This window comes from Hypomesus nipponensis, chromosome 15 (assembly GCF_054491055.1).
Source record: "Hypomesus nipponensis isolate SF chromosome 15, ASM5449105v1, whole genome shotgun sequence".
Taxonomy (NCBI): Eukaryota; Metazoa; Chordata; class Actinopteri; order Osmeriformes; family Osmeridae; genus Hypomesus; species Hypomesus nipponensis.
In genome coordinates, this window is record NC_140375.1 from 15,928,257 (window position 1) to 15,945,000 (window position 16,744).

The following is a 16,744-nucleotide window of genomic DNA, read 5'->3' on the forward strand; positions in this document are numbered from 1 at the left end:
TACTGTAACAGCTAATGATCATCTTTAAACAGACATGTATGTAGGAGGTATTAAATAAATGAGCGTCTTATCTAATTTCAGTTCAGCTTGTCCTATTTTAATCCAATTAGGCCATGCATAGATAATGAGTTACTTGAATATTCCTCTGAGAAAGTGCAGTGTCTCTCTCACACGTACACACTCAAACACGTCTTCAGTTTGCTTTACTGTAGGCTATACATATTTAATTAACAGTTATTTTAACTTTTACAACCTCTTTGCACCTCCTCCTCTCGTCTATTCTGAACGGTTTCTACTAGTCACGTGACAGGCGGAGAGAGTCATATGACCCAAAGGAAACTTCCCTTTCCTTGATCATTACATTGCACAACAAGACGAGACAAGACAAACAGGGACAGTGACAGAGGGCATTCACGAACACAAACGGTAGTGCAGGCGGTGGTTTTCGGGAAAGACCGTTGGAAAATTGCATTCGCATCGGCACATATTAGCACTCTGCTTCGGTTCTTGACCAGCTAACAAACATAGTGTGCCATGAGGGTGAGCGCTGTGTTAGTGTGTGTGTTACTGCTGTGGGTGGAGGGCTCCGTGGGCGATACTCCAGCCAACTGTTCCTACGAAGATCTTCTGGGGACATGGGTGTTCCAGGTGTCGAAGGGAGGCCAGGACAAAACCGTCAACTGTTCTCAAATGGGTGAGAGAGGGCCAAGCGTGGGCTATTGTTCTTTTGAACTCACAACACGGAAGAACACAACTCGCGGCCGCTTTCTGATCAAAAATCGTGACTCACCATTTAATGCTTTGCAGATTAGAAATAATTGTTATTGATGCTCACTTGCATTACGTTATCATGAGTGACATGTTGTTTATTTTTCCGTAAATAGGAGCTGCCGTTAAAACGGTTAAGGTGGATTTACAGAAGCTGTCGGTATCTTTAGATGACCTCGGCAATACGGGCTTTTTCACTCTCATCTACAACCAGGGCTTTGAGGTGGTCCTCAACAACTACAAGTGGTTCAGCTTCTTCAAGGTGGAGACAGACACATACTCTCACACAACATTTGTATCATGCTAATTGTCAGTTTCTGCTGTTACATTATAGGATATGTTTCTTAATTTCACTTTCAATCAGCCCTCCTTCTCACATGACACTGCCTTTTGAGTGACAAGAAATGTTGTCCTGCCTAGTAATTCAACCACTTCCTCTTTTTAGATCAAGATTATTTTTGACCAAGAACACACACTCACACACACCTCTAACCTGGTGTTCCTCCCATCCCAGTATTCCCAGCAGGGGTCTGAGGTGACCAGTTACTGTGACCAGACGATGGCAGGCTGGGTTCATGATGTCCTTGGCAACAACTGGGCTTGCTTCGTGGGGAAGAAGGTGGTCCCTATACCCCCCCGCACTGTACACAAACGCAGTCACACCCACAAGAGCCGCCTGTGAGTCACACTTCCTGTTTGAACGCTGAAAGGAAATTTAAACCCCAAATATTTTCTTATCCTGTTTCGTTGATACTCACCAAACCCACACGCACACACAATAATAATTGGCATGCTTTTGAAGCTTGTACAAGTGTATTTTCGCACCAATCGTCTTGTAACTGCACAGTGTCGTACGCCCAGGTGTGTGTGTGTGTGTGTGTGTGTGTGTGTGTGTGTGTGTGTGTGTGTGTGTGTGTGTGTGTGTGTGTGTGTGTGTGTGTGTGTGTGTGTGTGTGTGTGTGTGTGTGTGTGTGTGTGTGTGTGTGTGTGTGTGTGTGTGTGTGTGTAGTAGTCTCTGAAGCGTTTCTTCCATCCTCGGCTCTCGCAGCCTGCAGCAGAGGCCGTACAAACACAACCTGGACTTCATCGAGGCCATCAACTCTGCTCAGAGCTCCTGGAAGGCTGCCCCCTACAGGGAGCATGAGACCTTCAGCCTGATGGAGCTCATGTACCGCGCTGGGGGTCCCGCCTCTCAGATCCCCAGGTACACACACACACACACGTCTAGCTTTGTGTGCCTTTCCTCACACAGTCTATCTTCTCGACTTGTTGGTTGGGATGTTGGTTACAGGTACTCTGAGGTGCTGGCCCCATTAGTCACAGTGACCTTCCTGTTAAGTTGGACCATCTGACCCTGTCTCTGCCCCTCCCCCAGGCGTGCTCACCCCACCCCTGTCACAGCTGAAGGTGCCAGGCTGGCGTCGGCACTGCCCGAGCGCTGGGACTGGCGTGATGTCAACGGGGTCAATTACCTCAGCCCCGTTCGTAACCAAGGTAACACCCAATGGGAAGTCTGCCTTGAATACTTGAGCAACCCCAGGGCTGATTAGGGGCATGGGTACACATGCACAAGCACACACGCATTGCTCTTATTGAAGAACCCTCTACAGGTCTCCAGGGAGAGAACTATTCGAGTGAAGGAAAAAAAAGAGCATGAAATGTATAGAGGACTACTTGCTGTAGGGCTCAGGATTGGTCTGGTTCTTGGTTTACCTGGTTCCTGGTTTTTGGTTTAATCTTGGGGCGTGTACTTGGCTGTCAGTGTACCTGTCCCTGAGATCCTACTGCTCAGCTTTTGTGAGAGAAATTAACTCATTCAGTGATTCCTTGGCAAGTGCCCAGGGTCCCTAGAGGAGTAAAACACAGAATAACAGCCTTCACAGTGCAAGCCTTGTTCACCTATCTCTCAACCCTGTTCACCTTTTATCTCTATGAGGTCAAACCATTGCTCGTTCTGATTGGTTCTCTGGTCTCCACGGCAGGGTCTTGCGGCAGCTGCTATTCCTTCGCTACCATGGGAATGCTGGAGGCCCGCGTCCGGATCCAAACCAACAACACCCAGAGCCCCATCTTCAGCCCCCAGCAGGTGGTCTCCTGCTCAGAGTACTCCCAAGGTAACCCCCTCCACCTACACACACTCACTCACTCGCTCACTCACTCACTCACTCACTCACACACACTGTATGAGTCCCTCATCTCACAAGACGAGGGGAGTGAGCGCGCCCCCAAACATAAAGGCTGTAGAACAAGATGGTTAGTTTAGTGCTATATTGTTTTGTTTGAGGCTGCTCAAAGTTCCCGTATCCATAAATAACTGAAGTTTGTTGCCAAAATTATTCTAGCTGACATACCGAAAAAACCTATCCAGCAGTAAATCAGAGCTGTATTGGGTCCTTCCCCCACACACACCCCCTTGTGTACTCCCTCTGCCAACATGGTACTTCTGTTTCCAGGTTGCGACGGTGGTTTCCCGTATCTGATTGGGAAGTACATCCAGGACTTTGGCATCGTGGAAGAGTCCTGTTTCCCCTACGCGGGGAAGGACACGCCATGCGGCGTTCCCCGCAACTGCCGACGTCTCTACGCCGCCGAGTACAGCTACGTGGGCGGCTTCTACGGCGGCTGCAGCGAGTCCGCCATGATGCTGGAGCTGGTCAAGAACGGGCCCATGGGCGTGGCCTTTGAGGTGTGTACGCCAGCATGCACGTGTCGTACACTGATTGGTGTTCACTTGACCCACACGCCCCTTCACATACCAACCCCCCTCCTTCCGTCCTCCAGGTGTACCCAGACTTCATGCACTACCAGGAGGGCATTTACCACCACACGGGCCTGACCGACCACCACAACCCCTTCGAGCTCACCAACCACGCCGTCCTCCTGGTGGGATACGGACGCTGTCACAAGACCGGGCAGAAGTTCTGGGTGGTGAAGAACAGCTGGGGCACAGGCTGGGGCGAGGGCGGGTTCTTCCGGATCCGCCGGGGAACCGACGAGTGCTCCATCGAAAGCATCGCCGTGGCAGCCAAGCCCATAGGCGAACTGTAGCGGGGACACACAAGGTCAATCGTGTAGAGTAGGGGTCTTCCTTATGTCTTTCCTTGGCCTGTCAGGGCAGCTGAGGGGAAGGCGTAGAGGAAGAGAGCTACCCTGGACCATTGGCATGCAGGTGCTGTTTCTGTCTGTGGCATCCTGCTACTTCCTTCTGAGTGTCTGATCTGTTCCTGGCTCCGCTCCAAACTAGAGACTTTTGAGGTTTGGATCGCAGCCAGGACCCAAATACTTCCTACATTTTAATGATCTCTGGTCTGGAGTTCTGGATAGAAGACAGACAGGTTTCACCTGTCCAGGAGGCATGTAGGCTGATTAGGATTAGGTTAGTGTTTTCTGTGATGTTTTCGTAGGGAGAAATATTCGTTGAAATTGCTAGTGTGATAATACACTTACGGTCAGTAACGTATGATTTAGGAAATAACTGACGCCTACTTAGGATTATAAATTGAAACCGAACAACCCACCTCTCTTTAAAGGGATAAATTACAGCTGTGTGTTTGTACCTGTATCAGTGAAGTTTTCTTTATACAAAACCTAAAGGGAGTTTTCAAAAAGTGCCACAGTGATTGTCATTTGTAGTTTTTTTTTTTTGTATCTGTTTTTTGTAGTTTGTCGATCAACAGCCTGCTGCTCTGCATCACTCAGGGAAACGCAGTGGAGCTTGGCTGTGTCACACATCCTGGTCTCTGCTTTCTACCTGGTCGTCATCTCATCCCCCGGGGCTTCTGGGAGTTGGAGTCATGAGGGAGGATGTTACAGGGACTCTTGTTTCTTAATGTGTAAAAGGGACAGAACTTTCATTGTCGTGCCTTGATGTCAGTGCCCCCTTTAGAAGTGGCAGCCTTTTAGAAGTGGCAGCCTTTTATTTCTAATGTGCTTGTTTTAAAAATGGATTTTATGCATGATTTGCACTCGTTTTACAATGGAAGAAAATAAAGCAGATTTTTGAAAAAAATATTGTTTTGACTTCGCCGTTCATGTTTACATACGCTTGTAGAACCGTGACATTTGAACTTATAACAGTATTTTCACGCATTATAAATATGTCAAAAAAAAGCTTAACTGTCACAATAAAGTGAGAACACGTTTCTGCCCCATTCTCAAGATATTCTATTCAGGGCCTCGATCCAGCCATAGTCCCCGCGTGCTCTCAATCCCCTCATCTCTGGAGCGCGCGAGTCACAAGGTTCAGTAGTGATACTTCTCAGCAGCCTGTTCTCCGGGCGTGTACTCTCTTGTTCTTCGAAACCCACAACTGCCCTTCATTCCGCTCACTCTCTTTCACCCTCTCATCTCTTGCTTTTCTTCCTCCATCCATCACGGTGTATTAATGCCCAGCCCTTGCCTTACGCCGCAATGCAGAACAACCATAAAGAACATCTCTATAAGATCCTGGTTATAGGTGACCTTGGAGTGGGGAAAACCAGTATCATTAAACGTTACGTACACCAGAACTTCAGCCCGAACTACCGAGCTACCATAGGAGTGGACTTCGCCCTCAAAGTACTAAACTGGGACCAGGAGACGGTTCGGTTGCAACTATGGGACATCGCAGGTAGGATACGTTTTTGTAGTTATTAACAAAAAAAATAATGTGTGACTCGGGTCAGAGATATTGATACCATACTTCAATTTCAGCTGTTGTTTTGTCTTCGATTTTGCCCAAATGTTTAATTCAAATTTTAAATAGAAAGAGATTCATGTTTTCCCTGCTAAAGCCATATCACAGTGTGCAGTAGCTTCATGAAGCCTTTAAACTATGCTGATCTAACGGATGATGTCCACGTTGAATGTCACAATCAACTATAAGCACAAAAGTTATCACTTGGTCTGAACTTTACCAGTTTAGCGTCGTGATCTTACAGAATGGGTCTGTGTTGAAATACAAATATTGTAGTATTATACTCTCAGCAGCTATTGTTTTTAATTCGCTAATATCTATATATAATATATATATATATATATTATTATATAATAATACTTTATCTTGGGTAAAAACACATTTTGTGATAAAGTACAGCATTCCAGGACTAATCAAACTATATCACAAGGCTTGAGGAGAATCCTCTGACGCACCCGTGAACTCTCTCTCTCTCTCTCTCTCTCTCTCTCTCTCTCTCTCTCTCTCTCTCTCTTTCCCTGTCTCTCTCTTTCCCTGTCTCTGTCTCACACACACACACACACACTCCCGTGTACCCGGTCCGGTGAGCGCACAAGGTCATGTGTCTTGCACTCATGTGAGTGAGATTTGAGGCTTGCGCGCCGATAAAGAGAGGTTTTATTCAGAATTAGACCCGACAGGCTTCTTCCGGGAGAGTTATGCAACCTCTAACCTACTCACCTGCTACAGTGAGGGCAAATTTGATGGGATTTAGCTGTTATCTAGCATAAGATTCTTTGTTCACTGGTTCAATGATAAAAACATTTAAATATTCGTAGAAACAGAAAGATCTGACCTGGGCCAGCTCCCAGTGGCTTGAGTCTCTCTCAACATCCTTCTTCATCTCCATGTTTGTTTAGTGGGGGGGTCAGAGATAAGGGTGAACTGGGTTTTCCCATGTCTTACATGTAATAAATCACTAAGGATTTGCATTGATTTCCCACGAGAAATGTCATGGGGCTACAGGGGGTACTGAGGCCTAGCCGTCCTCCCCTCCTGGCTCCCAGGGTGGTGGATGTTATGGCGTGAGGCTGTTCAGGGGCTGTATAACATGGCCATGACCACCATGGTACACAGGCCACTGAAGGTTACTGAGCAGAACATTCCAAGTGTACTTATCGTAAAGCTATAAGCACAGAAGAATGTACGCTCACATACCCTCCATGCTTCTCTCTCTCTCTCTCTCTCTCCCCCCTCTCTCCCTCTCTCTCTCTCTCTCTCTCTCTCTCTCTCTCTCTCTCTCTCTCTCTCTCCCCCTCTCTCTCTCTCCCTCTCTCTCTCTCTCTCTCTCTCTCTCACTCTCTCTCTCTCTCTCTCTCTCTCTCTCTCTCTCTCTCTCTCTCCCCCCCCCCCTCTCTCTCTCTCTCCCCTCTCTCTCTCTCACTCTCTATCTCTCTCTCCCCCCCCCTCTCTCTCTCTCTCTCTCTCTCTCTCCCCTTCTTTGTTGTTGTGTTGTTTTTCTCTCAGATCTGTCTGAAGCCTTCATCTCTTTATCCTTCAACTCTCCTCTTCTTCTCCTCCTGTGCCCCTTCTAATGAAGCTTGTATCCATGGGAAACAATGTATCAGTTCCATTCATTTATCTGTAATGAGCCCTTCACCCTTTGTCAGTAATGTCTTAAACATTACTGTGTGTGTGTGTGTATGTGTGTGAGTAAGTGCACATTTTAGGAAGTAAATTAGATCACTATGTAAACATAATTGAGAACAGGCTCAAATTTCAAGGAAACATTTAGAGGAGTGGCGTATCACCGAGAATTCGCAAACCATAATGGCTGTGTGTATGTGTATGTATGCCTGTCCAGGTCAGGAGAGGTTTGGAAACATGACGCGTGTCTACTACCGCGAGGCCATGGGGGCGTTCATCGTGTTTGACGTCACGCGACCATCCTCCTTCGAGGCGGTCACCAAGTGGAAGGAGGACCTGGATGCCAAACTGACGCTAGCCAATGGGAAGCACGTAGCCACCGTCCTATTGGCTAACAAGTGTGATCAGGGGCGGGACGTTCTGACCAACAACGGTATCAAGATGGAGCAGTTCTGTCAGGAGAATGGCTTTGTGGGCTGGTACGAGACCTCCGCCAAGGTAAGGACACACACGCACACACACACACACACACACACACGTACACACACACACACACACACACACACACACACACACACGTACACACACACACACACACACACACACACACACACACACACACACACACACACACACACACACACACTGACGGGATAGTCATGACTGGTTTACGGTTACAGAGTGATCTGGCGGGGATGGTAGATATGCTGATGAAATATAGTCTCTCTCTCTGTGACCCTGTCCCTCTCTCTCTTTCACACACACACACACACACACACACACACACACAGTTCACCATACTGACATTAACACACTGACACACATTTGTAGGTGACTGAAAATAGCATCTCATATGCTCCTGGAATTTCACAGATGGACTTAAAGTGAATATTTAGTACACACACAAGACTGTGCTGAACCAGTGGAGCTCCACAGAGAGAGACAGAGAGAGAGAGAGAGAGAGAGAGAGAGAGAGAGAGAGAGAGAGAGAGAGAGAGAGAGAGAGAGAGAGAGAGTGAAAGGTTGCTTCCTGGGTAACATGACATGACGCGTTTCTGAGAGAGCTGTGTCACCATGCAAATGGGGGTCTCCTCTTTTAGGTCTCTCTACCCAAGGACTCTCATATTGTCTCAGATGTTAAGTCTTTCTTGCAGTCATTGTTGCGAGGCAAGATTAATAAATGATATAGTTCTCAGAAAGAGATAGTGTTTTGTTTGTGGTTCATTCTGAAAGGGCAGGTTGTGACAGTCATGTGCCTGTTATTGGATAAAGCCTCTCACATGCATTACCACGGTTTAATTGTGTGTGTGTGTGTGTGTGTGTGTGTGTGTGTGTGTGTGTGTGCGTATTGAATAACAATAGACTGCAGTCGAACGTGTATGGTATATTAGTATGTATGTATGGCTTTCCTTTGTCTGGTTTATTGTACACTTGAGTGAAGAAGTTTGCCATTATGCAGTCCAATGAGAGGCTCATGGAGAAGACAGTCATTGTACAAGTATGTGTGTACGTGTTAGAGTGTGTGTCTCTGTGTTAGTGTGTATGTGTTCAAGTGTTTGTGGATTTGGGTGTGTGTTATTAGAGAGGAAGTGTGCTGCAGACGACTCTGTGTCACATCCTGCTGGGCCAGCTGATAAAGGACATCATGAATATTCAATAGTCAAGGAGAGTAATTAATTCAGCTCCAACTGCAACAGACAGAGGAAGTGTGTGTGTGTTTCTGTCTGTGTGTGTGTGTGTGTTCAAAGTAAGCAGAACTGTGTCTGTAGCTATTGAACCATGTCCGATGCATCTCTCATTAATGTGTTGACTCCAGCTTCAGGCTTCCAAAACAACCTCTGAGATGACCCTGAGAGCTGTCTATTGACCTAGCTATAGACTCCCACCCAGACCAGGGAGATGTGATGACATGATGATAGTTTGTGAGGTACTGCCCTCATAAAAAAAAAAGATGTCTGCCTTTTCCAATCTCTCTCTCCTTCTCAATTTTTGTAATCTTTTTTTTCTTTTTTTAGGAAAACATCAACATAGACGAGGCAGCTAACTGTTTGGTGAAGCACATCATAGCCAACCAGAATGATATTCTTCAATCGGAGGTGCCCGACACCATTTCTCCCCAGTTAGACTCCAGCAGAAGTGGGACCTGCTCCTCTTGCTTCCGATCGTAGAAACAACCAATAACAGTGTCATTTACAAGCCTGCTGTGTGTGTGTGTGTGTGTGTGTATGTGTGTGTATGTGTGTGTGTGTGTGTGTGTGTGTGTGTGTGTGTGTGTGTGTGTGTGTGTGTGAGAGAGAGAGAGAGAGACAGAGCAAGAGAGAGAAAGAAAGAATGATTTGTATTCACGTTTTTCATCAATCAACTTTAGCGCTTGTTGTTGGGAATAAACCAGGAAGTCCCCTTCACTCCTGCTGTTCCAGCCTGCCTCCGTCAATCACGTCTATTTTTATCTTATTTATTTGGGTTTGCACAGTGTTTTCTCATGTATGACCTCCTTGGTGTGTGTGTGTGTGTGTGTGTGTGTGTGTGAGAGGCAGTGCAGGCTCACTTGTGCTAACACGAGTGTTTGTTGATGTGTTTGTCAGAGGCTAGGTCACACTCAAGGCGACTTGAAACCATGGCACTGGGTCTCAGTAACCATGGAGACTGAGTTAAGACTGAGCACGCTCGCTAACAGACAGACACATGCACACGCTCATGCAGACACTGAAGGACAGACATGGAAATCCAAACGCTGAAAGAACACACTCACAAAGAGAGTTCAGGGAGTTAGAAAATATCAAAGCTTTGCTTTTTTCTCTCCATCTCTGTCTTCCTCTTTGTCTCCTTCCTACTTCCCTTTCATCCAACACGTCTTCCTCTCCCCTCCCTCCCTGTCTTATGATCGTGTTCCTCTTCTCTCTTTCTGCCATTTCCACTAACACATGCTAACGACTCCCAATTCTTCAACCAATCAGCATCGAATAAACTGAAATCTACCCAATTACAAAACTCAGCTATTGTCTATAGCCCCGCCCAGTACCTGGTCTATTCACCGTCAAACACCTCAGTGATACTTATAATTTTTAATGAAAGATCATATGGATGTAATTGATTAATAATATATGAACTGTCTTGGTTGCTTTTATAATGAAGAAGCCTTTTAATATGATGTTATTGTTTCCCACAAGTGCACTACAACACTGATGCACGACCTACTCAATATGACTCTCCTTCAGTTGTTTATTTATCAACCTCATGTGAAAATGTATTTTGATAACTTGTAAAATGTTTAAAATATTACATAAATACATATAAATATACTGTACATATATATTTTTAGGGTTATTTGGCAGTGTGTACTCACTATTATATAAAACATTTGAAATAAAATGGCTTTACACATTATTGATTTCCTGTATGTGTGTTTGTACAGTTTGTTGTGTCTGTGTGTGTGTTGGGGGGTAGAAGAAGGGTTGGTCTGTTGGAACAAGTATTTTTAGTTTACTCAGGCTTCCAGTGACTTGCTACTGACCTGTCATGTGACCCATAGTGAAGTCACCTCAGAAATCAGATCCCTGTCCTCACAGCCAGTACCTGTGTGTGTGTGTGTGTGTGTGTGTGTGTGTGAGAGAGAGAGATAAAGAATGTGTACCTCTATTGTGTATGATGTCAGTCCACAGGTAATCAGACAGTGAAGCCTGGGTGCTGGCTGTCCTGTATGAGTGTGTTACTGAGAAAGAGAGCGAGAGGTGAAAGGATTAAGCTGAATAAGTATAAAATGTCTGTGTTGTGACAGTGTGTGTGTGTATCTACTGTATGTGTGTGTGGGTGTGTGTATCTACTGTATGTGTGTGTGGGTGTGTGTATCTACTGTGTGGGTGTGTGGGTCAACAGGGGAGCAGTAATAAGCGTACCTAACATAGTTGAGCTGCTGGGATCCCTGTTATCAAATGAAAAGGAAAGCCAGATTTGCCCACCGTGGCAGCTCTGTGAGGAGTTACGCAGACGTTCTTCCAAACCAGCCCCCCATGTTGCCCCTGCTGCCTTCCCATGCTCCTCCTCACACTACAGGAGCCTCTCCCATCTAAAATTCAAAACATGATGTCACGGATTTGCTTCCATAGAAGTATTTGTACTCAGTTACTTCCTATCTCTGCTGATATGGTTCAGATTAATGTCACACATACTGAATACGTAGTGTGCGGAGGAGTTTTCCACAGCAGAGAAGATCAAAGAGCCTCTCCTACCTTCCTTCCTGAGACTGTCTCTACGGTAACAGGCTGACAGATTTGAGGTTGCTGGTAGATTCTTTCAATACTCTCTGTCAATATCGTACTCTTTCTCTCTCTCTCGCTCTCTTATTTGTTTTAGACCAGGCGGATCACAAGGTTTTCAGTCACAGAGGGAGAGAGAAAGAGAAAAAACCAGCTGCACCTTATTACAAGCTGACCATGACATACACACACACACACGCACAAATGCACATACACAAAAACACACACACAAACACACACTCTGTTTCAGCTAGTTGCAATATCAATAAACATTTCGAGCAGTGTTTCACTTGGAGATTAGCTAGCGTTCTACTAACCGTGAATAAAACAGAAAACTCCAGCAGAATCAATACTAGTACCCAGGGGACACTGAGAAAGAAACCGTGCCAGGGCTTGTGTGTGTGTGTCTGTGTGTGCTAGTTTGAGCCTCAGTTTGAACGAGACTGTGAGTGAGTAGAAATGGTAAACTATAAAAGCACCATTCTCAATGAGTCATCGGCCTGTCTCACTCTCTTCCTTCTCTGTCTACTCTACCTCCCTCTCTCTCACTGTTTCCCTCCCTCTATCACACTATTTCCCTCCCTCTCTCCCACTGTTTCCCTCCCTCTCTCCCACTATTTCCCTCCCTCCCTCTCTCACACTGGGTCTCTCCTTCCCTCTCTCTGTTTGCTTCTGTCTTTGCTCGTCTACTCTCTTTATGAGTCAGATGATGTATATCTCTGTTCTTCAATGGAGGGGTGGAAGGGTGGAGGGATGGAGGGGCGGATGGAGAGGTTTGATTGAGGCTCTTCAGTGGGTTAATTGCTGGCACCTATTTGGCACCTTTCTGTCTGTCAGGGTTGTCTCTCTGCCCTTGGGATGGAAGCACTGGTCTATACTTCTGTGTTTGTGTGTGTGTGTGTGTGTGTGTGTGTGTGTGCGTGTGTGTGTGCGTTTGTGTGTGTGTGTATGTGTCATTCTCAGCACAGAGATAGGAATGGAAAGCATCAGACAGCAACGTCCTTCTGAGCCTGTTCACTCTCTGGCTACACACACACACACACACACACACACACACACACACACACACACATACACTCCCTCCCTCCCTCCCACACACACCCACCCACACACTGACCCACACACACTAACACACACACTAACACACATACACACACACCCTCTCTCCCTCCCTCCCTCCCTCCCACACACACCCACCCACACACTGACCCACACACACTAACACACACACTTCCACACACACTAACACACATACACACACACCCTCTCTCCCTCCCTCCCTCCCTCCCTCCCTCCCTCCCTCCCTCCCTCCCTCCCTCCCTCCCTCCCTCCCACACACACCCACCCACACACTGACCCACACACACTAACACACACACTAACACACATGCACACACAGCCTGCATGTATATGTTCCTCTGATGTGTCCTACCAGTGTCCTTAGTGGTATTTGGCAGCTGGCCCCGTCTGTGTCCTGGCCTGGTCCTTTACAGCGCCATCTAGCGATGCCAGTGGAGCACTGCAGTGGAAACCCTGTTTGTTTGTTAAGGAACCTCGCTCTGGGTTAACTCAGTCTTCCAAGTGGACACACTTCTATTCACCAACCTTCACATTGGAACTCCCTGGCCAGTGGAGAAAGTGGAGTGGGGGATGGGAAGAGAGAGCGATGGAGGAGGAGAAGTGAAACCAGAGGAGGATCTGGGATCTGGAGGACCGGACGGAATAGAGAGGCAGACAGAAGACTGGGGAGTACCAGCAGTTTAATAACCTTGTTAGAGAGAGAGAGAGAGAGAGAGAGAGAGAGAGAGAGAGAGAGAGAGAGAGAGAGAGAGAGAGAGAGAGAGAGAGAGAGAGAGAGAGAGAGAGAGAGAGAGAGAGAGAGAGAGAGAGAGAGAGAGAGAGAGAGAGAGAGAGAGAGGAGGAGGAGGAGAGGAGGGGGGATAGTAAGAGGGAGTTTTTTGGTGGGGTGGGCGATCGTGGAGAGTTGGTGTATATGCGTGTGCGTGTGTTTGTGTGTGTGTGTGTGTGTGGGCGAATGTGGGACTTTGTGATTGGTCACGTGGAGACAGTCGTCGCCATGGCAACAGAACGTTCTAGCACATCGTCTTGTTCCTCAAGATCGCAGTCGTCCCAGAATCCCTCTTGCTCGTCTTCGGTCTTTTTCTCCATCTAGCTCTACCCAGCTGTCTCACCTCTCTCTACCTCTCTCTTTCTCTCTCTCTTCCTCCCTCTTTCTCTCTCTCTCTCTATTTCTCTGTCTCTCCACTGCTATCGCTTTATCTCTCACTGTCTCTCAATTCATTACACTTGTTCTTTTAACTGTTATCTTTATGCTTATCTTTATCTGTATGCCCCCCCCCCCCCCCCCCGACCCTGTCAACAACTTCAGAACTCTATGACCCAGCATTCTAGGTCACGCATGGTGTAAATATAGACTTTGAAACGGCTCCGGGGCCAGCCACCAGCATCTTGTTTTGGCTGGATTACTGTTGCTCCTGGTCCCGTGAGCAGCAGCAGCCAGCCACCCTGCAGCACCGCTCCCTAGTCCGACTCCAAGGCTCTCTCTGCCTGCCCCAGGGTGCAGAGCCCACCCCTGGCCTCGGCTCTCCAGAGGGACTGGGAGCGCATGACGGAAGATTACTGGAGAGTGGAGACATCAGCGTCATGTGTTTGTGGTGGAATGTGTTCTGGCCTGCAGAGCTGGGCCGTCTGGCTTCAGTGTAGCTGATCAGCATCTTCTGTTTTGTGAACGAGCCTAATATCAGTCACCCCAACAGCCATTCAAACTGCTCCCCTGCCTGCCTGCCTGCCTGCCTGCCTGCCTGCCTGTCTGCCTGTCCTTACATCTCTCCATCTGTCTGCACGTACCTGGCCTCCTCCTGTGCCACAGGTGGACAGAGGAACGGGCCCATGATGAAGGGAGTCACTGTCTGACCAATCAGTGGTGTCCAAGAGGCCATGTCGGCTGGACGAGGGCCATCCATCACCTGATTAGAGGGAGGCGCTCTGTCTGAGAGGGAGCGTGAGAATGGAGGACAACAAACCTCCCCCATCTGGACCCACACACACTCCACTCATCTGTCCAGGTTAGGGAGAGCCGGAGAGGGGGAGAGGGGGAGAAGGCGAGAGGGGGAGAGGGCGAGAGGGGGAGAGGGCGAGAGGGGGAGAGGGCGAGAGGGGGAGAGGGCGAGAGGGGGAGAGGGCGAGAGGGGGAGAGGGCGAGAGGGGATAGATGGAAGGGAGCTAGAGGGGGATGGATGGGGAGATGGCGAGGGGGGGAGAAACAAACAACACTCATCTGTTCAAGTTAGGGAGAGACGGACGGAGGGAGAGAGGGGGAGAGAGGGGGAGAGAGGGGGAGAGAGGGGGAGCTAGGGGGAGAGAGGGGGGAGACGGGGGGAGAGTGGGGGGGGAGACAGGGGGAGAGAGGGGGAGAGAGGGGGAGAGAGGGGGGGAGAGAGAGGGAGGGAGAGGGGGAGAGAGGGGGGAGAGACAGGGGGAGAGAGGGGGAGAGAGGGGGGGGAGAGAGAGAGAGGGGGAGAGAGGGGGGAGAGAGGGGGAGAGAGGGGGGAGAGAGGTGAGGTAGAAGAGGAGAGAGGGGGAAAGAGGGGGAGAGACAGGGGCAGAGACAGGGGGAGAGAGGGGGAGAGAGGGGGAGAGAGGGGGGAGAGAGCTGAGGTAGAAGAGGAGAGAGGGGGAAAGAGGGGTAGAGACAGGGGGAAGAGAGGGGGAGAGGGGGAGAGGGGGGGAGAGAGGTGAGGGAGAAGAGGAGAGAGGGGGAGAGACAGGGGGGGCTGGAGACAGATCAAGAATGAATGAGACTGACAAGACACAAAGAACAGCATCATTGGTGCACACAGTCTGAGGTTTGTCCACACACACAGTGTCTGTCAGGCGGTCGCTGTCGGGGACCTTGTTCATCAGGTCACGTTATAGATTTCCTCTTTGGTGAGAGAGCTACCACCCACACACTCTCTTTCCGAGAAGGAGAACTCACCCATCATTGAACACGTCTCTGTCTAGCTTGGCTCGATACAACCCACAGATATACTAACAGAAACACACACACACAGGAACTGGATATGAAGGAGAGCAGAGCAAAGAAAAGGAGAGGAGGGGAGAGGAGGGGAGGGGAGGGGAGGAGAAAGAGAGGAGGGGTGGAGAGTATTGACCTCCTGGGTCTCAGCTGTGCCATCAGCAGGGTATTGACACCCGGCACAGTTCCTCGCCTCGCAGAGGGCATGCTGGGTAAATAAGTTCCTATAGGTTGATTGGTTAGCGCCATTCAGGCGCTCCCCTCACGCTCTCCTTCATCCACCCTCCGTTAGGTCTCACCAGCGCTGGTCGCTCCTGGCAACACCGGAGGCAGACAGGGAGAGCAGCCAGAAAATGGATGTTCCCGTGTCTAAACACCGCCTGTGATGATGTTATGAGTCGCGTGTGTGTGTGTGTGTAGGGGGGGGGGGGCTGATATTTGGGAGTCTAAACTAGGTCATGAGAGAGAGCACAAGGATGAGGAGATTCCTACATTCCTACCTTGTGCTGTGAGCCTGAATCCCTACCTGCACCCCCCCCCCCTCCCTCCACAGCTGCTCCCCCTCCCTCCACAGCTGCCCCCCCTCCCTCCACAGCTGCCCCCCCTCCCTCCACAGCTGCCCCCCCCCCCTCCTCTCCCAGGAGCCAGAAGACCAGACGCAGCAGGAAATTAGCACCCCCTTCCCAATTAACACCTGTCTCTTGGTGCGTGCCACATGGCTCTGAACACGACCCCTCTCTCCGCTCCATCTATTCAACTCTCTTTCGTCTCCTGCTCCGGCTCTTGGATTGGGAGTCATCTCCACCCCAGCACCTGGGAGCATGTGGGCCCAGACTGAAAGCTCAACTGGTCACCTGGGTTTGACTGGACTGAAATACTGGGCTGTTAGGATTCTGAAACAGGACAGGAGACTGGGCCAGTCTGGACAGAACGGTGAGAATCACATCCATGCTTGTGTTGATACACACACACACACACACATACACATACACGCTCAGACTAATCCAATCATGTAGCATAGCTCATTAAGTCTCTTCACTTCTCCTTACGCCGCGATGCTGTGTACTAGCAGCCGTCAGCGTGGGCAGACTGGGCGGCACACAGCACTGCTGAGCTGAGGGGGCCGGGTACCCCAGTCCTCTGTGAGATCCTCTCAGGAGATCCTCTCTGATAAGGCTGCACACAACGAGGAGAGCATTAAACAGGCCATCATTACGAGGGGAGCGAGGGGAGCGCGAGGGGAGCAAGTGAGCGACACTAAACATGGGGGAGCCGGTGTGTCTAGCCTGATTACGGTGGGCAAGCGAGCGGCGCGTGGGCGAGGCCCGCCGGACAGGCTCCCGGTAAATCCCGGTTGGCAGCCCGTTAAATGAGCGCTGAGCA

General features: G+C 49.0%; 2 protein-coding genes across 2 annotated transcripts; both read left to right on the forward strand.

Moving 5' to 3' along the window:
- Positions 1–366: 366 nt before the first annotated feature.
- Positions 367–4,777, forward strand: ctsc (cathepsin C). The gene is made up of 8 exons (XM_084675003.1): positions 367–694; positions 885–1,030; positions 1,283–1,446; positions 1,817–1,972; positions 2,144–2,262; positions 2,751–2,882; positions 3,222–3,454; positions 3,550–4,777. Exons 1-8 carry the CDS (start codon positions 535–537, stop codon positions 3,814–3,816), a joined length of 1,377 nt encoding a protein of 458 aa, XP_084531129.1. The 5' UTR covers positions 367–534; the 3' UTR covers positions 3,817–4,777.
- Positions 4,778–5,106: 329 nt separating this feature from the next.
- Positions 5,107–10,436, forward strand: rab38a (RAB38a, member RAS oncogene family). The gene is made up of 3 exons (XM_084674197.1): positions 5,107–5,377; positions 7,287–7,567; positions 9,085–10,436. The coding sequence occupies exons 1-3, from the start codon at positions 5,179–5,181 to the stop codon at positions 9,235–9,237; spliced, it is 633 nt and encodes a 210-aa protein (XP_084530323.1). The 5' UTR covers positions 5,107–5,178; the 3' UTR covers positions 9,238–10,436.
- Positions 10,437–16,744: the final 6,308 nt, after the last annotated feature.

Coding starts and splice junctions, on each gene's coding strand:
- ctsc (XM_084675003.1), top strand. CDS start 535: ATGAGGGTGAGCGCTGTGTTAGTGTGTGTGTTACTGCTGTGGGTGGAG. Junction 695..884: donor CGTCAACTGTTCTCAAATGG/GTGAGAGAGGGC, acceptor TTCCGTAAATAG/GAGCTGCCGTTAAAACGGTT. Junction 3,455..3,549: donor CCATGGGCGTGGCCTTTGAG/GTGTGTACGCCA, acceptor TCCGTCCTCCAG/GTGTACCCAGACTTCATGCA.
- rab38a (XM_084674197.1), top strand. CDS start 5,179: ATGCAGAACAACCATAAAGAACATCTCTATAAGATCCTGGTTATAGGT. Junction 5,378..7,286: donor GCAACTATGGGACATCGCAG/GTAGGATACGTT, acceptor ATGCCTGTCCAG/GTCAGGAGAGGTTTGGAAAC. Junction 7,568..9,084: donor GGTACGAGACCTCCGCCAAG/GTAAGGACACAC, acceptor TTCTTTTTTTAG/GAAAACATCAACATAGACGA.